Genomic DNA, 25,730 nt, shown 5'->3' with positions numbered 1-25,730 from the left:
GGATCTGTCCTCAGCCTTTGACACAGTTGATCACCAGATCCTGCTGAGAAGACTAAGGGATGAAGTGGGACTGTCTGGGTCTGTGTTAGAATGGTTCTCATCTTACCTTTCTGGGCGCAGTTTTAGTGTATCTGCCAATCAAATGAGGTCTGAATCGGCAGATCTGTTGTGTGGAGTCCCTCAAGGTTCTGTTCTGGGTCCTTTATTGTTTTTGCTGTACTTGATTCCCTTGGTAAAATCATTCAGAGATTTACAGATGTTTCTTATCACATTTTTGCTGATGACATCCAGCTCTACTGCTCTTTTGACCCAACTGAGCCCCAAAGGCTGAACAGCTTAGTCAATTGTTTGCTAGAAATCAAACAATGGCTGAGTGAAAACACTTAACAGCTAAATGTGGACAAAACTGAAACTCTGGTGATTGCTCCTGATGATAAGATTCCAGGGTTGAGTCAGTACTTGGGTGACTTGGGTCAGTCTGTCAAACTGAGCCTGAGAAACCTGGGGGTTGTATTTGATAAATTCAATTCAATTCAATTTTATTTAAAGTGTCTTATCATAACAAAGTAATCTCAAGACACTATACAGTTGAAATAAGACTACAGTTGATTAAGGAAAAATAGATCCCAGCAATTCAACAAAGAGCAAGAAACAAAACACTGTACAGTGAGCTGTACAGTGAGCAATGGCGAGGAAAAGGCGACTTCCTTTTAGAAGGCAGAAACCTCGAGCGGAACCCGACTCATTGTTGACGGCCTGCCGCTTTGACCGGCTGGGAGGAAGGATGGGGGGGTAGACAGATGGATAAGGAGAGGAGTGAGGGAGGATATAGTGAGAGAAAAGAGGAGAGTGTAGGAGGGTCCATGGGGGTGCTGGAGAGAACTCGGGATCTGATGACGTGGTGAAGATCCTGGATCAGCAGCAGCTCTGGAGGTGGATACCTGGATCAGCAACAGCTCTGGAGGTGGATCCCTGGATCAGCAGCAGTTCTGGAGGTGGATCCCTGGGGCTCCGGGAGAGAAATAAAAAGGTGTGGGTTTGGGACAAATGTAGACAATACACAGGTATACAGACTCCGGTGACGGGTGAGGATATATAGAGGGGAGGGGGGGTGGGGGGGGGGGTTGAAATAGCCAGGCCAGAGGGCACATACCTAGCACAGCAGATCCAGACACAGGGGCCCAAGCCGCGGCAGGAACCCGCGGGAGACCAGGACCCGGCAGGCGAGATAACCACCAGAGCCGACCCCAAACACCAGCGAGAAGGCGGACCACCACCGGGGCCGCGAGAGGGCGAGCACAGGCGAGGACGACCGAGGAAGCAGAGAGGGGGAGGCACCAGGCGCAGGCACCGGGGCAGAGGGGCAGCCAGAAGAACCAGTCAGGGTATAGGGCCCCGGGGTCAGGCCGGGCGAAGGAGGACCCCCAGACCGTCAGGCTGCCACCAAGTCCATAGCAGGGGACCGAGTCAAGGAGATGGGGACCCACCACAGCAGCGGCGGCGGAACCCCCCCCCCAATACCCTGCGGACACGGCCAGTAGCCGGGTTGAGTGCCACCGCATGAGCCCGGGGGAGCAACGGCCAGGCACCGGCCCAGGTCCCCCGGGTCACAGGGGGGCCACGGTTGTGCGGGCAGGGCGGGGGCAATGGGGCCGCAGCCGTCCGGGAACGGCCCCCAGTCTTTGAACTGTAGACCGTCCCCAACAGCCGCAGCCCACCTCCCCATGAGGGAAGTTTGGGGGGCCAGCAGTATTCGATGGGCAGTCCACGGTCTCTAAGGTGGCGAGGCCCCGCCCATCACACGTACTGACCCCCAGCCACCGCCCCCACCCACCATGCAGCACCCAGGGGGACAGCAGCACTTGCATGGGTGGTACATGGTCACTACGGTAACATGGGTCCGCCCAATGCCTCCGCCGTCCCCCCAATGCGGCCCCGCCCAGTGTGGCCCCCCCCACCCGGGAAGCCCCCGAAAGACCGACCAGCCCGGCCACGAACCCCCAGGACCAAGGGCGACAAACCCCTCGACCACGGCACATGCCACACAGGGCGGGTAGAGGACCACAGCCACCGCTGCAGCAGACACCCACCCCAAGACAGGCCCCCCACCACAGACCAGGCGAAGCCATCGGGGCCGGAAGGTCATCCAGAACACCTGGCCAGCCCCAGCCCCACCCCCGACGGTTCACCCGCCGACCAGCAACCCCCCAGCCCCAGCACCACCCCCAGCGCAACTCCCCATCCACCACCCCAGCCACCCCTGCCAGCACCCGCCCCCACGCACCATCAAAAACCCCCCGGAAGCGGGCCACCCCCCCGCCGGCGCACGGGGCCATCGCGGCACCAGCGGTCACCACCACCAGGCCCAAGGCACCCACAGGCCCCACCCGCCGGACCCCCACACCCGAACCGGCCAAGCCAGAACGGCCCCGGCGAGAAAAGAAGGATATACAGAGCTCGGTGTCTAAAAGTAAAACTAAAACTCCTCCAGCATTCTCAGCCTATAGCAGCTAAGATAAACAGTTTTGTTAGTTATGACAGCTAGAGATAAACAGTCAAGTTAATTATAGGCTTTATCGAAAAGTAAGGTTTTAAGATTATTTTTAAACATAGAGAGGGTGTCTGCCCTCCGGACTGAAGCCGGTAGTTTGTTCCACAGTAGAGGGGCTTGAAAACTGAAGGCCCTGGCTCCGAATCTACATTTAGAGATTTGTGGTATAACTTGTAGATCAGAGTTTAGGGATCGTAAGGTCCTTGAGGGTTGGTAAGTTTGGATTAAATCTTTAATGTATGTTGGTGCTAGACCATGTAAGGCTTTATAGGTTAGGAGAAGGATTTTAAATTGTATTCTAAATTCTACAGGAAGCCAATGTAGGGAATGTTCGCGCCTCTTAGTCTTAGTCAGGACACGAGCTGCAGAGTTCTGAATGAGCTGAAGAGTTCTGAGAGACTTTTTAGAACAGCCTGACAGAAGAGAGTTACAATAGTCCAGCCTGGAGGTAACAAAAGCATGGATGAGCTTCTCAGCAGCATCTAAAGGAAGGAAATGCCTAATTTTTGAAATGTTACGAAGGTGGAAATAAGCAGTCCGTGAGATTTGTTTTATGTGTGAGTTAAATGATAAGTCCTCGTCAAAGCATACACCCAGATTCTTTACAGTGGTGCTAGTAGCAGGAGCAAGTCCATTTTGTAAAGCTAGATCATTAGTTAATAATTGTCTGAGATGTTGCGGACCAACTAGTAAAACCTCAGTCTTTTCCGAGTTCAGTAGGAGGAAGTTTTTGGTCATCCATGACTTGATATCTGTGATACAGGACTGTAATTGTGTTAGCTGAATTCTTTCATCTGGCTTCATGGACAGGTAAAGTTGGGTGTCATCAGCATAACAGTGAAAATGTATAGAGTGTCTTCTAATCAAGTCCCCTAGTGGGAGCATATAGATTGTGAATAGTATTGGACCAAGAACAGAACCTTGTGGGACACCACAGCTGACCTTAGTGTGTGTCGATGAGAGGTGGTTGACATGTACATAGTGCGTTCTATCCGACAGGTAAGATTTAAACCAGTCAAGAGCAGTTCCACGAATGCCTAAATGGTTTTCTAGCCTCTGTAGAAGGATTTGGTGGTCGACAGTGTCAAATGCAGCACTGAGATCTAGAAGAACAAGAACTGAAACATGGCCCTGATCAGAGGCCATCAGTAGGTCGTTACTTACTTTTACCAGGGCGGTCTCTGTGCTGTGGTGTTCCCTAAAACCAGACTGAAACACCTCAAATTGATCATTGTCCTGGAGATAATCACAGAGCTGACTCGTTACCACTTTCTCCAGAAGTTTTGAAATGAATACTAGATTAGAGATAGGCCTGTAGTTAGTGAGGACCTCTGGATCGAGAGTGGGTTTTTTAAGCAGAGGTTTAATTACTGCAAATTTAAAAATCTGAGGCACATAGCCGGATGTTATTGACAGGTTAATAATGTCAAGTATGAAAGTGCTAAGTAAGGGGAACAGTTCTTTAAGTAGCCATGTGGGAATAGGATCGAGAAGACATGTTGTGGACTTTGAGGAGGAAATAACCTGGGACAGCTGTCGAGGACTCACTGGTAGAAAGGAGTCAAAGTATGTATCAGTCATAGTGTCTGTGACCGGTGAGGCTGCACTGGTTGTATTAGACGAATCTAGGAGGTCTTGAATCTTTCCTCTAATAGTTACAATTTTTTCATTAAAAAAGTTCATAAAGTCATTGCTACTGAGATGAGGAGGGATGGACTGCTCAATGGACTGATGGCTCCGTGTCAGCCTGGCTACAGTACTGAATAAGAACTTGAGGTTATTCTTATTTGCTTCTATAAGTGATGAGTAGTAGCTGGCTCTGGCTTTCCGAAGAGATGCCTTGTATATTTTTAACTTATCCTGCCAGTCCTGGTAGAATTCATTATGTTTTGATGAACGCCATTTCTTCTCTAGTCGTCTAGAAACCTGTTTTAATTTACGTGTTTCCTGAGTATACCAGGGAGCAAGACTACTTCTGTTAACAGCCTTTTTTGTTAGTGGTGCGATTAAGTCAAGCGTATTGTGCAACGAGTCTGTAAAACTGCCCACAAAGTTATCAATGTCTGGGTGACTATGGGTCGAGTTTCTTGACACACTGAGGCTAGGCGTTTTACTGAGCACAGAGGGAATTATTTCCATAAACTTGGTAACGACACTTTCAGACAGACATCTTTTGAGAGTGCTCCTGCTCTGTAGACTTGGCTCATTTAAAATGAAGTCAAAGGTTATTAATTGATGGTCGGAAAGAACTGAGTTCTGAGGAGAGACAATAACATTTTTAATTTCAAGTCCGTATGCTAGGACAAGGTCTAATGTGTGCTTAAAGCAGTGAGTTGGTTCATGTACATACTGAGAAAAACCAAATGACTCCAGGATAGAGTTAAACCTGTTAGCTAAGCTATCATGGACCATATCAACATGGATGTTAAAGTCACCAACAATAATCACTTTATCTGATTTAAGCACCAGGCTGGTCAAGAACTCAGGGAACTCAGACAAAAATTCAGAATAAGGTCCAGGGGGACGATAGACTCCAACAAAGAGAAGTGACTGACCTGATCTCAAGGTTGTATTAGATACGCTAAGTATAATACTTTCAAAAGAGTTGAAATCACATTGTGGTCTAGTAAAGGTTGACAGACATGAGTTGATGATGGCTGCGACTCCACCTCCTCGACCAGAGCGTCGAGGGGCGTTAAAGTTAGTGTGGCTGGGTGGTGTTGATTCATTTAAAGATACGTAATCATCTATAGACAGCCAAGTTTCGGTTAATAATAATAAGTCAATGGTTTTATCTGATATAAGTTCATTAATTAGTGCAGCTTTTGAGGACAGGGATCGGATATTCAACAATCCACACTTAATTCTCCTGTCCTCTACAATGGTAGTATTTATTTGATTTAGATTTATTTGAATTCGATTATCTTTAATAGCTCTTCTACCGACATTTTTTCAAAGACATGTCTCTTGTTCGACACTGCAGAAAACTGACCAGAAACTGTTTCCTTCAACTGAGAAAAATCTCTAAACTTAGGAAAATGTTGTCGGAACATGATCTGGAGCTTGTAATCCATGCGTTTGTTTCTTCTCGTCTGGACTATTGTAACAGTTTTTTTTCATGTCTTAACAAGAAGGAGCTGTCTCGTCTGCAGTTGATTCAGAACTCTGCAGCGAGAATTCTGACCCGCTCAAGTAGGAGAACTCACATTTCTCCGATCCTTAAAACTCTTCACTGGCTTCCAGTTTCTTTCAGGATCAACTTTAAAATTCTGGTTCTTACTTTCAGATCTATTCATGGTCAGGCTCCTCCTTACATCACTGATCTGATCCAGCCTTACACCCCAGCTTTGGCTCTGAAGTCTGTGGATCAGAATCTACTTATGGTTCCACGCACACGGCTCAGGACCAGAGGAGAGAAATCTTTTCAGGCTGTTGCTCCTAAGCTTTGGAACGATCTTCCTCTCTCTTTGCGCTTGATGGAGTCTACTGACTCCTTTAAGAAACATCTTAAGACGTTTCTATTTGTTCAGGCTTTTCCTTGAATTTCTCGAACTCCTGTGTTGTTCTCAGTATTATCTTGATCTTTAAAGTATGTACTTTTTTGAGTATTGTTTTGATTGTCTAAGCGCTTTGTGACCCTGGTCTCGAAAAGCGCTATATAAATAAATATTACTTACTTACTTACTTACTTACTTACATATAAGAAATACATTAATACACTTTTGTGTGCGAAACAGAAAGGTTCGAGCGTGCATTTGAAAAAACATTTTCAAAAGCATGTCATCTGTTTTAGTGTAAGGGATACAAAGCTTTGGGCCATGTTATTTATTAACATAATTTAAGAACATCTTCTTCTGCGTGCTCTTCATCATTCATTCTCATAAGAACCTAAAACTTTTGTATGTATACTTAAAATGATCTTGTGCGCATGCACATTTCTAATTCTAATTTAATTTTTTATAACTGTTTTTATGGTTATTATTGTTATTATTATCAATAATAGTAGTAAAAGTCTTTCTAGGGGTTCCGTAATATTTTCATGATTTTGCAGTTCAAGTTAGTCTGAAACAAAAACCATGAATCAAAATATTAAATATGTATCTAAATTGATAGATTTAGATTAAAACAATTGGTTAAAATAAATAATTTTCATAAGTAAATTAAACAACTATTTATTTGAGTACTTTTTGCAACACCCAATATATTTACAAAAAAAGCAGTTTGGCCGTTGTGATGCCATCACTTAATTGTGCGGCCACCAAAAGAGGCGTCTAAATCATCTCTTTGCTCTCCCTGCTGCCAAAGCAGTTGAAAAACATTTCATTTTTACATTGGTCAACCCATAATTGGGTCAGAGCCAATGTATTACATTCTTATGTAAAGGAGATGACACTTTTTTCCTGTTTATAAATGTTAACGTGAGTACAGCAGAATGCATTTCATTAGGGGAGAATGATCCAATAAAGAGGTAATTTCACATGTCAAGTGTTCCATGAAACTTGTCAGTTTTGTATGAAGAAAAACTGAAAAACATTTCCTTCTTTATAAATGACACATAGATGAATGAGTGTCAGTGTTTCTCTTCATAGCCTCTATTTCCAACCTTTATTGACATTACCCCTGCCCTGCCCCGAGAGACTCGTCTAATCTGGCTCTCCTAGTCCATCTTTGGCTCTTCGCTCTTATCTATTCTTCACCAGGAATGTTTCTCCCCTGGTGAGTGTTTAGGTGGCAGGATGGTAACTGGAGCCCATCCGAGGTGATGACTCGCCTGTCCAGGGACATGATGATACATGTGTCACAGCCAGGCTGGGCTTCTGGACGAAGATTAGACAAGTTTTCATTATGACCACTCAGCTAGAATAAACTGAAGGAAATGTTTACATGTTTATACGGTACTGCTAGTTAAATTAGCGAGAGTCCGGTTGTCAGTATTTTTCCTCTAATGTATTGTACATCCTTGGATCTTCACGTGTGAAACTAAATCATTGACTCTCTTTTCTGTAAGTGGATTTTCTTGATGATCATACGATACTCTCCATCCAACAGATGGAGTCAAATAGTTAATTAAAAACTGGACGTTGTCTGTGAAAAGTGATATTGAACTAGATGGATGAATAGAACTTTATTGATCCCTTGGGAAAATTGGGTTTCCAGTCACCACATGCAATGATGATACAAAATGACTCACAGGTGAGACCCACATCTGCACTGCAAAAACAAACCAAATAACTTCCGGCTGCAAATATTGTCCAATTTAGTTCGATATTCTGGCCTATGGTAATTTGCATGGCTAAAATTCTTTAGTTAATTCAATTCTTTAATTGCTTAATAAATTAACTATTTTTTTTATAGAAATGTGCTCACTTTTTAAGGTTGTTCAAATAATTTTCTTCACTTTACAAGAACTCAAGTTTTTGCAGTTTTATTGTACGGTGACTGAGGGAGCTCAAATGCAAAAGACACACAAACAACAAACAATAAGCCACGTTAAAGCTTTGTTTTGATACACATATTTCTGACCGACTGAATGGCAGCAGAATTAAAGTAAAAGTAGATCAAGTGTCACTTATTGACTGTGAACAATCCTCAATGTCAATCTCCTTTTTTTTAATATTTCTCCTCATTTCAGTCAACCGGTCCGTCACCAATATAAGTCCCCAGACCTTTTAATCCAGTAGTGCTATTTACTGTCTTCACAGCCATAGTATGATTATGCTAAAAAGACAAATTTTAGAATCCTAATTCCATGTTGGAGGATTTCAAGATGAATTTAATGACTTAATAATTGAGTCACGTTTTAATTTGCAGTCAAACGTTCCTTTCTCTGGTCTAGATCTTTAAGCAGTTTGAAAACAATTTTCCAGCCGAGTCTCTTCTTTTCTATTACTTAAGACAAAAAAAACAATCCTCCGAGTCGCTCGGCCATGAACCAATGCTAGAAATTGGATCCTTGCAAGAATCTTCCTGAGGACGAGGAAATTCAATTCAGCAACTTGTATCTGCTCAGAAAACTTTTACCAAAAAAAAATCATCTAAAAGGGTTGGAGAAATAAACGTTTGAGCTCTTTACTTTTTTTCTTCCCTCCTGTCGTGACAGAAGCTGCTGCTGGTTTGGTGGCTCGTTCATACATTAGACATTCTCTCTGTGCACCACAGTTGAAGGTTTATGCTGAGTGACTACATGAATATTTCACTGAGAATTCATTGAGCTTTTATGACAGAGATGATCTTGACAGGACATAAATACCATCGTACGTTCAGCTCATCTGTCCGTATGGATGCACTATAACAGTTCAGAAGCTTTACAGTCTGGGATTAAAATTTTAACGGCGACACACTTGCTGGACCAGGGGATGGCTTATCTCGCTCAAATATGGGAGCACTCGAACCAGTCGAGGTATGATCTCTGTCTCAGCAAAGCTATTACAGGGCTCAGTGAGTCTGAGCGCACCGGGGTAATAAGCCTGTGGATACACAGAAAATGTCTGTCTATGCATCTGATGTTTTGCCAAGTGGACATTCAGAATCCTTCCTGTCAGCATGACCTTTCAGATAGATTTGAGAACCTCGTTGTATGCAAGAGGTGTCTTTGTTACCCTCTTTAAATGGGGAACTTGCATTTCAAATACGGTCTGACACGAGGATGATGGAGATTAAAACATCTAAAGAGATGGTTTTATAATGCCAGTCAGAGGATAATCCCCCCCAAAAAACTACACACTTTTGCTTTCAGTATTCCACCTTCAGATCTAGGCTAGCTGTCCTTGTATAAGTTGGACATACAAAATAAAAAAAATCATATATATTTAACCAAACTTTCTGAAAACCTTGTTGGAAGTTGGTATTTCATTTATTATTTACTACTTCAAAATGGGCGGTAAAAAACATTTCAGTCACACTTTGAGTTGTCTTTTTAACCCACATATAGTGGAGCTGCAAAACGCTTTGAAATTGATATGATTTAAATGTTTACTGAAACTGCATAACTTTAGTTATGATTAGTTGTCATCACACACTCAGAACACAATTACACTTGTTTATAGATCTAAACGCCACTACATGTTTCAATCATTACTGACGGCCAGATGAATGATGCGGCCATCTTGTGATAACTCTCGATATGCACAAGAATCCCACTTGTGAGCCTAACCACAAAAGGTATAACCCATAACCAAATATTTTTCCTGCATCACAATCAAAAGTTTCAGCTGATCACCAGCATTGATTTATGTGATTTAACTCTTGGCACCAAAACTTTGCACAGAAAGATAAGGAATGTTTTGTTACTTGGTACTAGTGAAGCTTTTCAGTTCGTACCACAAATGAACAAAAGTTCTGTATGTTTCTGTATGTTAAAAGTTTTTGTTAACATCACTGTAGACATTACCGTATAATCGTTATATAGCCTGCGTTTACTATCTTATCTTATATTATATGTCAACGTATCAACATAAACATGAACCTACTTTTATCTTTAGACAACCATCAAATGGCCACCAAAAATGACTATGTTGCCCCTTAGTTTGAAATAATTTCTTTAGTCACGACCCATCGTCTTTGGGATACGTTTTTTTTTTTTTGGCTCAGTTAAGACAGATCTTGAGTCAAAATTGTATTATAGTCTTGAATCTAATATACTAACTGATCCATTATTTCCCCAATTTTTCCACTTTTCTTTAGCTGTTATTCTGTCATAAAACCTATTCTGGCTCATTAGCATTCTCAACTTAAAATGCATAATTTAAAATATGTCCCTAAACTTTAAGTTTGTCGCTCAAATGAACTTGAGCTACTCATGCCTCTCAGAAACCTTTCAGACATATTGTGATTTTCAAACTTTTGACATTTTGTTTTTGATCTTAGATCAATCAGTCCTGATACTAACGGCTTTGTAAATATAGATTTCGTTTGGCCGTAAACTGCCCCAAGAGTTTTCCCCCTGTGTGTTTGAGTTTGGCCGCCTCGTTTAAGATGATGAATTCCTGGAATATTACATACACTTCATCACGTGTAATATTTGTCAGTTATGCTTTGTTTTATTTTGTTAATTTGTTCTGAACCTTAACTGTTGTTGCCCAATAAGTACAATATATTTATGTCACTATTAATATGGACAAAATACTGCATGTATTTAACTTTTATAACGACTGAAGCTGAATAATTTTGAAATTGCAGATCAAAAGCTTCCGCCCCAGTATCAAAATTATTGGTTAGCAATTTTAACAATATGGGCGGGGCTAAATATCCACCCAATGTCTTTGACTGTAAGGAGGAAAAGAATGAAGAAGAAATTGACAATGAGGAAATATATAAACACGGAAAGAACCAGTCAGTAGGGGAGAATTGTTGGGAATATGCTTTCTTCTACTGCGGAAGAAAACAATGGATAAACATATTTTCTTATTTATATACACATTATGTTTTGTATTTATTACCCCTTCTCCGCATACATGAGTGTATTCATATCCATATATTAATATATATGTATATATATATATAAAAAATATATATTTTCCTATTTATGAAACTCCTGGCATTCCATACCAGGCTTTTGGTATCAACGCATGTAAGATTTTATTGGTAACATGTTCTGACATAAAATCACCCTTAAACATCAATCCAAACACAAGCACTCCACTCCGAATCTTTTTTAGGAGTTAAAAGGAGTCATGGAGTGGACCAGAGGACTATTTTAAGCCCATGTGTAATTAATAATAATACCGTAGAAAGCTTTAAGAGGAAGTATAATGACCAAACGTCCTCTACTCGCTGACATTCTCCCTCTCATCTTCAGTAGACTACTCAACGAAACTCATCACCACTTTGTCTTCTTCGTTCCTCAATCCCCACAGCAAAACTATCAATGTTGTTTTCCCGAATGCTTTTATATTGTTTGACCATCAACACTAATGTTTTAGTAGACAGTGTACACAAAGTCACACACACAAACACACATCCCCGTTAATTGACAAATAAGGACTTTACACGCTTGTTCATGCATTAAATCATCAACGTCCTGAAGTGTTGAGCACAACACTCGCTAACAGATGGCCAAGAGAACGCGCTCGCCTGAGTGTAATAAGACGTAACTAATTGTTGCAGATTGGATCAATGTTCTTGTGAAGCACCTCTGCTATCAACACTGACCGACCACAGACATCAATGTGTTGTCTCTCTCTCCTAGTTGCTGTTATAACTTTACCTCACCTATTTGTTAAGTGAATTGAATAAAACTGAGTCTTATTGGAGAACTATAATAATAATAATATCAAATAAAGGATCAAATAAAAAAAGTGTTGAATGAATATAATTTTTCTCATTTAATTATCATCATAAAGTTAAAGTTGCGGGTAAACACTGACATCTTTTCATGAATCTGAATACAAATAGAAATTGGAAGATGAAAAAAAACAACAAATTTTAATGGAACACAATTTAGGAAGAATGATTTTTATTATTATTATCATACAAGTTGTTAACATTGCTCAGGTCAAGTGTTCTTCCATTTGTTCAGTTCACAGCTCAAACCAAGAATGCTTAAAACAAAGGAATGATTTTTTAAGGTTTACTTAAGTTCCGGTTTTCTTAACCAACAAGATTAACTTTTGTGTCATGTGTGGCTCCTCGACTCAGGAGCAGATCCAACAGTCAAAACATAGTTCAGTCCAAAAAGCCAAAATCCCAACTCAAAAATGTAGGCCACACTAAATCACGAGAATCACACAAGCCAACTAAAAAGAGATAAAACCATGTGATGAGCAAAATGAGCGGTGGAACGAGATCTCAAAATGTCAATTAAATAACATAAAAGCTTAGGAAAATTATTTTCCCTTTTTAGGAGATTCACTAGTTTAGCAGTTCTGTCCAGGTTAAGGAGCTCCTTAAGAGGAGAGAAAACCTACCGCTCAATTATTCCTGCTCACTTGCCTGCTTCTGACGAGAGGTTAAAAAAAACAAAAAAAACTGAACTGAAAAGACGCAACAAAATAATAGATGACAGGCAGAAAACATGAGATCTTGCACTACCACTTTACCCTGGAAACCTAAATATAGAAACATGCATTCAGATGTTATTGTAGGCCTTTTTTGCATGTTTAAAAAATGCCTCTAAGTAAGGTTTTGTAAGTGCGTTTTTACAGAAATCTTGTTATATTGAAATACTAAACAGAAGTTATCTCATTATATAGAATTTCCACACATTGTCTTAACAACAATTTAGAGGTCTATGTTCACATTCAGAAAGGGAGGTGTGCATGATTTTTTGGGACCAGTTTGGACTCCAATCATCTATGGTTGGTCTCTTTACTCTATTCAAAGAACTCCCTTCTCAGTTTGGGCTCCGGTTGCCTGAAAGTACAAGTCAAATATATCACAAACAAGACACATAGCAGAAATAGAATTCTCCCATATTCACTATCTCCTTCTTTGGCATCTTAAGAGCTTGGTAGTGACACTTGTATAGGAGATGTCAACCCAAGAGTGGCTGCTATCAGAAGATGCATATGTACCAATGCCAGTATTTTAGGGCATACAGGTATGCTCTGTTTTCTTGATTTTCTTTAGATTTCTTGGACTAGATTAGTCCATGTACATGTGTACAAGGCATTTGTACCAAGCCTATACCTATTTATTTGAAACAAATGTAAACAAATGCGGAATAGATATTGGAGGATCAGCAGAAAAAATAGTGTGGTAAGAAGACAAATTTCTTTATGAATGGTTTATACATTGCACTGAAGTAGCCTATTCACACATTTCACAGGTCACATAATACTGTATCGTCAAAGACTGTGATTATTATCCTTTTATTATAATATTAAGCTTCTAGCCTCCAGTTTTCAACCACACTAGAACATTGCCAAACCAGGAGATTCTCCCAAAACTGGTAACATAGTAATCAATATACAAGTTCAATACGTAATACAATGTAAGACCAATGGCTAGACATGTGAAAATCATGTGAACATTGTAATTGACGTCTCAATAATGGATCTGTTTTGACTACTGGTCTCACACAACATTGTAATATTGCAACAATTACAAAACAAGCTCCTTATAAAATGTCAAGGTTCAAGGTCGCAGGAAGAAGATGCAGGAGGTCTATCTGAAGATTAAACCTCTTAAGAACTATACTCAGCAACTAATGAGTGGCTGATGACCAGATAATCCTCTCTCACCATCACAACATCATTAACCTTTAGAAAGTATCTTTTCTGCTCATGCACAGGGTGCTTATGATCAACAGGCTTCAGAATACTAAAAACAAAATCCCTTACTAATTGAGGGCCTAAAAAACTGGGAGGGTTGATGAGATAGGTTGTGACTTCCCCCCCATTATTAAGAAAGACAATAGACAGAGGTATACAAATGTCCATGTACCGCTTGGTTTCCCCCTGGGGACTACATAGTGTTGGTCTGTGGGAGATATTTTCCACAATACCTACATATTTTCAAGTTCTAGACACGAATAAAATAAACTGATAAACATTTCAAAGCATTTTCTTACTTGAATCACATGAATCCTGATCAGAACGTGTGTGTGACTCCTTGTCTAGCCTTATATACAAATGTTGGATCAAGTTAAAAAATAAAAACAATTGGACCCTATGATCATTTTAATGCGATTGAACCAATACAAGAAAAATACTTTGCGTTTGTTCTTTTTGGGGACCTAAATTGTTATTTTTCAACACTGAGTCTTAAAGGTTTCAAGTAAAGATGGGCAGTATCAGCTGCTTCTTATTATATTAACACTTCTTTTTTTTTATTAAACTCATACAAACAGTAGGTTAATTGAATAGTTAAGTCCTGCAATGCATGCTGGGATGCTGGGTTTTCAAAAAGCTAATGGAAGAGTTACATTTATTGTTGAACCAAAAATAACGAGAAGCTCAATTAAAATATGTAATCATTTGTTTCATCAGTGGGAAGTCTTGGATTCAACTGGTAAAAATGTTGATTGAGTGCAAATGTGAAGCTCTTTAGTAAAATCTCTGTCATAAAATAAAAAATAATGCATTTAAACACTTATGATAACTGATGCAGGAAGTGAAGAGGTAAGTAAGTAAGTAAAGGTTGTTTCTAAATCTCCTTTCACAGACCAGGGTCACAAAGCACTTTAACAATCAAAAACAATACACAGTAAAACTATATAACATAAAAGGCCGAGACAGATAAGACAAACACAGCCTCGAAAGAACTTAACTCGACAAGTGTCATGCCAAACACAACATGAAGAACATAGGAGGGTAGAGGTAGAAAAGTTCCAGGTCAGAAGAAAGTAGAAATAAGAAAGTGAATGTGAATCAAATCATACAGCCTCATTTTTACAGCCTACCGCTGAAATATTATTTTCCCTGCCTTTATCACCTCGCTTAAGATAAACCTATCTCAACATCATGACATCATTAACCTTTAGAAAGCATCTTTTCTTGTTCACGTACAATTTTTTTTTCTTCTTGGTGTTGTTCTTATAAATGATGCAAGCTCTAATGGCTTTCTCATTCAGCGTATCAGTTTTAATGTTTTTCTGTTGCAGCTTTTCAATCACGGCGTGTCAACAGAAGGTTCTTTACAGTCTCTCTGCCTGATTTTCAAAACCTCATCTTCACGAGGAAGTCAAGGCCACTAAAACGTTGTTTTCTTTTACTGCGTAGATATAAGTTTACTCTGGACCACAAAACATCACGGATTGGTCTTTGAGTAATACAAGCATTTCAACTTCACTCTGTCTTTGTCAAAGTCTCTGCCCACCTTTGACCCCGCACTAAAATATAACTGCAATAACTACGACATCATCTCCAGGTTCTACTCTATTCAAAACTTCTCCATGAAGAGGCTTTGAGTTGCAGCTCGAGTCCATAAAGAGTTTATGAGCCTCACAGGAACACACTAATGTGCCATAAAAAGTAGTGGCTGGCCAGAATGCGTGGAAATGATCTGTTAATTTATGAGCAACTCGTCTCATCAGGAGGATCTGGTGTGAGGAGGAACAGCAGGACAGCAGCTCTCGCCACGTTTGCCTTTGAAAGAATATTCTGATGCCAGTAGGGTGCAGGAGGACACTTTGATGAGGATGTTTTTGCAACAACAGATGTTAACACTCTGACACAGACATGTGACATTTTGGATCAAAGTCAGACTTACATGAAAAGGCTGTATTTTCTATCTGATGTCAAGTGACAAACTTTGATTTTTTTTTTATGTTTTGTTTTTTGGCCAGAAAAATACAAAACTTCTGTGTATGTGTGTCTGTTTGTGTATGTGAGTGCATGTGTAGTGTATATGTGTTTGTGTCCGTCTGTCGATCCTTGTGTGTTTGTGTCCATGTTTCTGTGTGTCTGTCTGTATGTGTGTGTGTCTGTGTGTTTGCCTGTAAACATGTGTGTGTCAGTCGGTCTGCGCGTGTTTGTTTGTGTGTCTGTATTTGTGTGAATGTGACTACTGACCTCTCAGTGAAGGTTTTAGGGGGGAGGTCATATGTCTTCTCAATCAGGTCAAGGGAAATAGGACACATTTAGGGGCCCACATGAAAATTCAATTATGTCAAATTTCAATTATATTTAAACCTTATTTAATAGGTCTTAAATACATATAATTAACATAATTTCAGCTCCATTTAGCCAATTAAAGGGCCCACGGCAACGTAGGCATATAAGATAATATTACACAAAAGCCACACTTTCTGTATTTGTGTTTGTTGCTGCTGCCTTTCATTGTCTGTTTCTTTATTCTTATACATCATGCTCTTCTCTGTTTACTACACATGTTGAACCCTCTTATACAAACTCAACATATTATTCATCCAGTTCCTCAGTGGAAGAGAATAACTGGATTATTCTGGGTCCACAGAAGAGAAGAACCCCTGCCAGACCAGCCCGTGTCTTCACGGAGGCAGCTGCCTGCAGGAAGGTGACGGCTATAGTTGCTACTGTCCTCAGGGCTTCTCTGGAGAGAGCTGCGAAATCGGTGAGTGCATGGCAGGTCAAGGCGAGGAGGGGGATCTAAGAGGCCAGCAGCTGTCGACAGATGTTCTGTCTATGCGATGCCGGGTCGTAGAACTTCCACCAGCTTTGCAAATTGCCATTTTCCTCTACATTTCTGAGCCAATCTTGGAGCCAACTGTCGCTTCCCGGTCTGCTCCAGTGGTTTTAGATCAAGCCTGGGAAATCGGGACGTTCCATATGGTCTCCGTCAGCCACTTGTGACGGTCTGTGAATGAGGCTTTTACAGTAGGAAGATTGTGATTGAATGTGTTTTTCGTCTGCAGCAGTTGAAAGAAAAAAAAACATATTTCCACTCAGCCGTGTGATCGTTTTTGTTTAGCCTGTTTCTCTATAAAACTCTTCAGAATATAGATATTGAAAATAGAAAAATCGCAACCTCCAATGGAACCGAGAGACTCATGTGGTATGTTTTTATAAAAAAAATAATTAAGAAGAGGATATCATATAATTGCCATAAGATGCCTTGCTGTGTCACTGATTTTTTTTTTGGCACACAGTACTGTATATTTAAATATAATGTAGCAAGCTGCTCATTGCCATCTTTCACACTAAACAGAACTCAGTGGGAGCTGCTAATTACCACACTTGCCTTACTTATGGTCCTAACATAACAGTGAACTCCCATGATGCGTTTCTACACACATTTTTAACAGGAACATTTATATACTTCGCTTTTGAACCAACCATTTGTGGGCCACATACACTGACTTGGTGGGCTGGATTTACTAGTCATCGTTCTTGCACATGCACAGTACACCTCATCTGGGAGGCATCAAGGAGGCATCCGCTCATCCTCAGTTATAATGACTGCAACCATGTAGTGGCATGTTAACTGAAAATAAACATTTTTTTTCTTTTTTATACACACTTTGTGGAAAAATCACCCATTAAAGAACAATATTTAAAGATTTGAAAGCCAAAATTACGAAATATCGATACAGTGTTGTTAAATATCGACGCGTATCGTCAAGTGATATTGTAATTCTATCAAACCTACTTGTTTGAGGGTAAAGTTAAGGTGACTAATGGCTTTGCCTCCTTGCTCAGCTCTTTTTATTCCTATCTGGACAGACAGTATTACTGTGACCAAAGACACCGCAGGAGATATTTCTTGATTTGTCCTTCCTTGCCTCACTCACGACAGATGTATTTGAGCTTCACGTTGAAAGAAACTCTTTCAAAACTTGACACAAACTTCAACTCATCTAATGGTTAAAACGTACATTAAGTTGTCCAAAAAAAAAAAAAGATCATTTGTATTATAATCACATTTATAATCTAAACATGATCGATGATACATAAATTACAGGGTTAAATGTGATTACTCAGCAAGGTCCTTTGCAGTCAGGAAGCCCAGCTGATTTCTTTTTACTCATTAAAGATGGAGGGAGTCAAAGATCAAGTGTCAGAGTTTCACAGAAATCCTTATTGTCTCCGGTCTTATTATCTTTGACCTTTATTCTTTTTCAGAAAAACTGCTGTCACTCCATCAGAATTCGGGTCGCGTCAACCGTTAGTTACAGTGTTAAAGCTAGAATTGTCACCAGTGTTGTGTGGATTACAAAAAAAGGGTCAAATGGTCTTGAAGGATAAGAATAGCTTTATATTTGACAGAAAAATGCATATTAGTATACTGTACAACAATAATCTAAGGATGAAAGTGCCTTGGTGTAACCTAATCTGAACTGATTATTTCTGTCAACAAATAGAAAAAGACGACAAAATCAATGTTTTTATAGGAATATTGTAACACATACCTGATGCCTGATAGGTTGAAGTGTAAATATATATATGTGGAGAGTCACATAACTTCTATTATCATTTTTTTTAAAAGGACCACAAGAGTGTTTGGGAAGCAGCGTCCATTTTAAAAAATGTACAATGGACGACAAATTGATTTTCATGGCTCGGTAGGACGAGCCTCCCGCTTAAGCACTTGTTGCTCTAATGAAGCCGAAACACATTATGCATTCATTCATTTCAATGAGTTATCCTCGTACAGCAAAATGTTATCCATCGTGGGGCAGACATATGATTTTTATTCCGGTAAAAAGGTAGTCAGAAGAATAATGTCAAAAGTAAGTAATCAATCGGAGAGTAAAGTAAATATTTTATTTGATGAATAGAAAATTAAAAAATGTGTAAAAAAATAAGTAAATTGCGAGAATGTATTGAAATATTACAGACTGTATTAAGATTCATTTTATTTATAGACTGTTCTTTAAATTGAGTTGCGATACAAAATTGGTGAAAAAGTCATGTGGCCCTTGATACAGCTACTGCAGATTGAGAAAGACTTAAAAAAATATATATATATATTTATATTGTAAATAATAATACTGTATAATTTGACAAGCATTTGACATTGTTTGTTGAGATTCAAACAGACTTTCACTATATATTAGCTTCATTAATCATTTAAAAGTGACAATGGTTTTTTTTTACTCTATATTCAATTTTCATTATGTGTTTTTTAATCAATTGCTCTTTAGAATAAATGGTTGCAGACACTGGTTAAGTAAATGCCTCTTGGTGTGTAGGTTGTCATAATACTAAAATGTTCAACCCGATACAGAAACTCGAATATTCGATATCCCCAAATTTAAAAGAAATATCTTTATTAACCCTAGTGTTATCTCATTGTCAAAACAAAAATTTGACCATAGTCAATGTAACATTTAAAAGAGCCACATGTTATATTTGGTATTTATAAGAAAAAACATTTGTTCAAAAAAACAAACTATGATAACAAGTTTCAGGTCTGAGGTAGTGAATGAACAATAATAAATAAAACAATATTTTAAGATTATCGATACTTTTAAAATTAGTATTGTATCAGGATGCACATTTTAGAATCAATACTTTTTGGAGTTTTGATACATTTAAAACCCTAGTCAGGTGCAGTCAGATCTTATAAATAGTAGGGCTGTGCATCTTCTCTGGCCTTGTATTTGATGATGATGATGTTCTACGATTCAAAATCACTATGCAAAAATATTCACATTTGAATTTTTATGTAGCAGAATATCTTGTTTTGCATTAATGGAGACAAGCAAGTAAACATCCGTTCAAATTAACTATGATAAATGTATAGGCCTATCCTTCCACATATATTAGTTTTGAGAAATGACTTAAATAGTAACTCTACAGTGGAAACTATCAAATATGGGTTGTAACTCGTAATAAACAAGACAGAAATATAGACCACAGACCTGTTCACATAAAAATGACGGTACCAGTTCTCCAGCATCTCTTGATCAAGCGACATATATTGTGTGACACAGCATGCGTTTTGCTGAATCCTTATTATCCCTCTAGTTTGTATGGGTTAGGGTTAGCTGCTACGATTACATTGGTGCGTCTTTCTGCAGACGTTCTGACGCCATTTTCATAATAACAATTGTCCTGTCATTGACACAGAATCGTGAAAATTATAATTTTCGTCAGCCCAGTTAAACAGTTCATTATTTTCATGATGCTGATTCTTCTTTTCAACTGCAGCTGCTCCCCAGATCCAGCAAGTCATGAATTCCAAATGACATGTATAATTAAAATCGGGATAATTTAGCGTCAGTGGTAGGATGGCACAACAGCTGTAACACACCTAGCGGATGACTTCAGGTCTCTGCTCGTAGCTGCAATTATTTGGGAAGACCCATTTTGGTGAGATGCATTATTAATGGCCCGAGTGTCGACTGTTGGTCGAGAAAAGAAAGAGAGAAAGAAAGTAGTGATAACAGATTCTTGCCAAAACACAACACGTGTCAAGAGTCACAAGATAATGCAACTTTATAGAAATAATAATTAATAGAACAGAAATGATATGAATAACTTTTGAGTCCCAGATTCAACCCGTGATGCCGACGTCAGAGTCGGTCGGCATAACAATTCCACAGTAAGATCTGTCAGCCTCACATCCACTTGTCAGTGTTAGGGGAAATAAATTGAATGCCTTCATCTTATATCTCATACATGGACCATGTTTCTGCCCCGACAGGAAGCTCGCCGGGTTTATTTATTTTTGCCAAACCCTCTGTCACTTTTCCAATCATAACGATTAGATCTGATATTTTCCTTCCCTCCTTCCATCCCTCTCTGCTGTGCACTGTTCCAATTTTTTTTTTCCTTCTGCTACACTTTATTACTGTGATTGCTTTTCTTTATCTTCAGCCGCCACCTCCCTCACATGTTCCCTTCTTGACTAAATTTACATCTTCTTTAATTGTCTTTGTCCCATGTCATTCACTCTCCCACCTCTCAGTCTGTAGCCACCTCCCTCTTTCCCTTTTTCTTCTTGCCCCTAAAGCGTTTGCTCTTTGGCTCTGACGCTGTATTACAATCTCTCTGCAGTGCAGACAGCAGGGCGAGGAAAGCTCTGTAGCCCCCCAGCATTTTTCCTCAAATAGCACCTTTTATTTCCTGCCATACTTCCATACTTCCTCCCTCCTCCGTCACCCTTGACCTGCTCTCAACCCCTGACTCCCTTGCTTTTTGCTCTCTCCTTCTTTTTAGGGCTTTTTCTGCCAAGAGTCCATTCCATTTTCTGCGAAAGTCATCTCTTCTCAAAACTCAAATGTTTCCTGATACACTTTGCTGGTTTAAAAACACTTTTTCCACTTAATCCGGCAGAAGGTATACCAAGAGCCTTGTGGCTTCATTGTCTTTTCACCACCATAGATCGGTGCAGTGACATTCTATGAATTTGTATTAATAATATCGCCACTAATGCTTTCACTTAATGTACAGTAATTTGTTTTAGTGTTTTTGTCTGGGCACCTCTCTTTTTACATCTGCAGTTGAAAAGTTGAGCATTCTGAAGAATTTTTATCACAAGAATACATTCATAAATTAATCTATAAAACCCCCTCTGATTTTCTTCTCTTTTTTTGCTTAAGTTAGTTTGTTTGTTAAGAGAATGACTGAATGGAATGGAATGGAATTATGAGAATTGGTTAGAAATTTTTCCAAATTAAAATAATACATTTTATTGCAGTATTACATCTATTTTGTGGTGTTGACAGTATTGAATAGAATAAACATAAAATATATGAATCAATAAATAAAGATAAATAAAATACAATGAACTAAAATAAAACAAGATACTTCATTACATTAAATGAGCATATACAAATGAAATTCTGTTGAATTGTTAATATATAAATGTTTTTGAATAATGTATGCAACATGTTGAGCTGATAAGATTTACATCAATTATTGGTAATGATTTTTATTTTTTTGTTTTGGGCCCCTCTTTGTTTAGGTTTGCATTTCAGCCATTCCAGTGTTTGAAATTCCGAGCTCTCTAATAGATTATTTGTAATGGATTACATTTATAATTTAATCCATAAAACCTCATCTGATGGGTTTGTTTAAACATTGTTTATTAATTTATTTGTAAAGAGAAAGCTAATTTATATTTTATGTTAGCCAAAAATCAACTCTTTATAAACTATAATTACTTAATATGATTATTGTCTTGTCTTTTTCGCGGGTATTTTTTTTCTTTTAAGTTCTGCTAAGCAGATGTAGTTGAAATATTTAAAAATTACCTTCAATATAAGTGTTTGTCTGAGACTCAGATCTCTCATTGGAAACATTACATTCTTCAATCATATGAAATATCAATCTCAAGTCTTCATAATTGATTCCGTTTCCCTCTGTAGGTCATGACTTTCTAAAAACAGCCGCTGTTTCGAAGCCTGAAAGATTGATGAGGGCGAGGCTAATAATATCATGAGACTCTGACCCTCGTCACCAGCAAACTCGCGCTGAGAGTGAGGTCAGAAGAGTGAGGTGGGGAGCGCGGCACTCTTCTGACATGAAGATATTTACATGAGAAAGAGACATGTTGCCCTCGAGCCAAGTCTGCAATTAAACCTTCACCACGTGTTCTGTGTGTAAATGAAGAGACATTATTTTTAGATGTCGAATCTGTGATTGAATGGAGTCACTCACCTCCACATATCCAGTTAAGGATTGTATTCCTAATTGACTGCTGATTTAAAATATTTTTTTAATTTTTTAATAATTTGAATAAGAATGGGAAAAATGGAAAACATTTTGAAAATATTTGACATTGCTAATTAATTTATTTTAAAAAACAGTTTGAATGCCTTAGAACAACATTAAAACTATGAAATGTATTTCGATTTTCTCCCATATTCATCACCAGGTTGGATGTTTCCAACTGGGCATCGCCCCCATGTTGTTGATTTTCTCTATTTATAGCTTAAAACTGAGAAACAGGAGGGTCCTTGAATGGACCTGTGGGTGAGTCGAAGCGAAGAGACTGGTGTTTGTTAAGCCTTGCTTGAGGGTTACAGGTCTAACCTTAGCCGAACAGTGGAGTTTTTTACTTTTCTTATTTATTTCGTCCCGATACCCCCTTTGGATAAAGGTTCACCCAGCTGAGGATCAAACTACTAACTCTACCAGAAACCACAGTTGTTGGGTAAAGGATCAGTTTTGGCAACTTCCTGTTTTTGGTACCATTGTTAAAGTTTAGGCGATGAAGTAGTCACTGCAGACACTGGAAAAAACATTATTTAAAATGAATACAAATTTACTGGTCAGAACAAAAGCAGTAAAGGTCCCGGTCAACCGGGTTGGTTTTGTGTGTTACCTATGGTTTCCTATATCTTTCAATCGACAGCAGGCATCAGTGGTTTTTGGTACATTGTGTCCAGCCATTCAGTCTGTCTATCTATTGTTTAACCTCATTTATTCACGTTAAAAATAGTATGGTGCCAAAATACATGATGCCTTTCTACTCACTGCTCTTTTGCTCTTTTTAGTGACGTCTGATTGGTCGCTACAATACTGTATTTCATTTCTACCTCTAAGGTGCTTCGTCAAAATTCATCAACAGCTGAAATCGGTTGCCTTGGATAGTAGCTGTTCAGGTCACCTTTACTGAGAGTAATGTCAAGAGGGATGACACCTCATGCAATTTTGAATTGTGCACCTGTCTGTGAGGATATTGTTGCTGGTCCGCAGAGTAAGAGAAAAAAAGGATTATAACTGCCAGAAAGGTCTTTTATTTAAACATAGATGGTATTATATAAAAAATGAATTATAACTGCCAGAAAGGTCTTTTATTTATACAAAGATGGTATTATATTTCAGATTTAAAGAGGCCTACTTTGTAAACTCTGTTATTCAACATGAGAATGTAAAAATACACTTTCACATGTTTAAAATGAAATACTTTGAACATCCCAAAAGCTATTTATGATAATCTTTCACGATTCAAATGATAACACTTAAAAGTGATTTTTTTTTTTGCCTGTTCATTCTTTTTCTTTTCTTTTTTTTTTTTACTAACTTTATTTTGTATTCATACTGTCCTGGACACTGTATTTGTATTTTCTTAAAGTATGTACTATAAAAAAAAGAAATTGCCATATTAGGGTGGAAAAAAGTACATTTTTATAAAACACTTACAAACTTCTCAACCTTCAAACTTTAAATGACTGTGTTAACATGATCATTAAAAGTATAAATATTTCTCCGATGCTTTATGTGTTTTTATAAATAATTGTTATTGTTTTGATTAAAATACAGCTCAGTTGAAGCATCCAAGATATTAAATTCCTGGAGTAAATATTACAACTAAATGAAAGAGGAAAAGTGCAGAAATATGCAGCGTATAAACAAATTACTCAGCCGAAGACATCCCATAATCATGGCTGGATTTGAAGGCTAATGTGCGGCGTGTCTGGTGTGATTGATGAGCAGCGGTTTGTCACAGTTTGTCAGCAGCTCTGAAGCTCTTAAAAAGCTGTGACTGGCTGGATCTGCCGCTCCTCCACACGCCTCATTAATTCAGTCACATCACTGGATTCCTAAATCAGCATTATGATTCACTGGCCTCACCCACCTCCCCCACACTCCCCCACACTCCCCCCACAGCCTGTAATCTCTCTCCAGGCATGCTAACAGCAGCGAGCGTGTCACAGCACTGATTGGACTTGCTTGTGACACACATGCTGACGGACACAAACACACACAGCTTCACACCCACATGCACACACCCACACACGCTCGCACACCCACACATGCACGGACAAACACACACCTTCTACATGCACGCCCAGACACTTTCACGTACGCACATATCCACACTCACAAACGCACATAAGCCTACACCTGCAAAAATACACAGGCATGCACACCCACACAAACACCTACACATGCACACACACACACCTACACATGCACGGACACATACCTTGATACACACACACATTCTCTCTTGTGCATGCACAGAAACCTATCAATGCATGCACACATGCATGTACACTTACATACACATCTATGCACACACACAGAAACACATACACAGAGAAACACATATACACCAAGAAACACATATATGCACACAACAAGAACCACTAACAAAACACAAAACATCAAAACCAGTCATGCAAAGACACACCTACACACACATGTATGCAGCACACACCCAAACACAGATACAAAAACACACACTACCCATACACATGTACTGTACACACAATAAATAAATACACACAAATAAACACACACACTCCAACAGAGAAACAAACACACACACACACAAACCAGCCCAACAGAGAGAGACAAACACATCACAGGATAATAATCAAAACCCTGTTTGTAGAAAACATCTGCAGATTAATGAGCTGCTTTATCACTCTCACATTTGGAGCACAGACTCATGGGTAAAATGACTGAGTGTGTGAAGTGTGTGTGTGTTTGTGTGTGTGTTGACAGTCATAGAAGGAAGTGAAGGATATAAAGGCTGACCACATAGAACGGAAGAAAAATTGATTTCCCATAAAGACCGGGTCTGAGGTTTAATACAAGCAGACCTTATCAGTATTCTTACAAAAACCCACACGTACACATAAGTCGTCAACACACTTGGGATGAAACCAGATAAAAAATATTGATCAGACTCGCGATCATGATGAGGGTTTTGTGACTCTCTTTTCATACCTCCAGTTCATAACTCTCTTTCGCTGCAGTCCTTCCTGCTCATATGGATTTACAGTAGTAGAGTTGGATAGACAAGAATCAATCTGTTTTTTTTTCTAATCCTGTAAGATCCTCAACATCGTACCGAACATGGGTCCGTCCCAAATGGCTCCTCCTTGTGAATTCCTCTGATCTTGTTTGAGTTTCTTGCA

At 39.1% G+C, this 25,730-nt stretch overlaps 1 protein-coding gene across 1 annotated transcript in view; it reads left to right on the top strand.

Annotated features, from left to right (window-relative positions):
• The window catches only part of ncanb (neurocan b), a 150,623-nt gene that overhangs the window by 88,914 nt on the left and 35,979 nt on the right, over positions 1 to 25,730 (top strand). The window contains exon 10 of the mRNA XM_087785370.1: positions 16,406 to 16,522. Coding sequence (XP_087641496.1) covers positions 16,406 to 16,522 — 117 coding nt within the window. The remainder of the gene's footprint in view (positions 1 to 16,405; positions 16,523 to 25,730) is intronic.

This window comes from Callionymus lyra, chromosome 2 (genome assembly GCF_982586985.1).
Source record: "Callionymus lyra chromosome 2, fCalLyr1.hap1.1, whole genome shotgun sequence".
NCBI lineage: Eukaryota > Metazoa > Chordata > Actinopteri > Syngnathiformes > Callionymidae > Callionymus > Callionymus lyra.
This window is presented reverse-complemented; position numbering and strand designations above follow the sequence as displayed.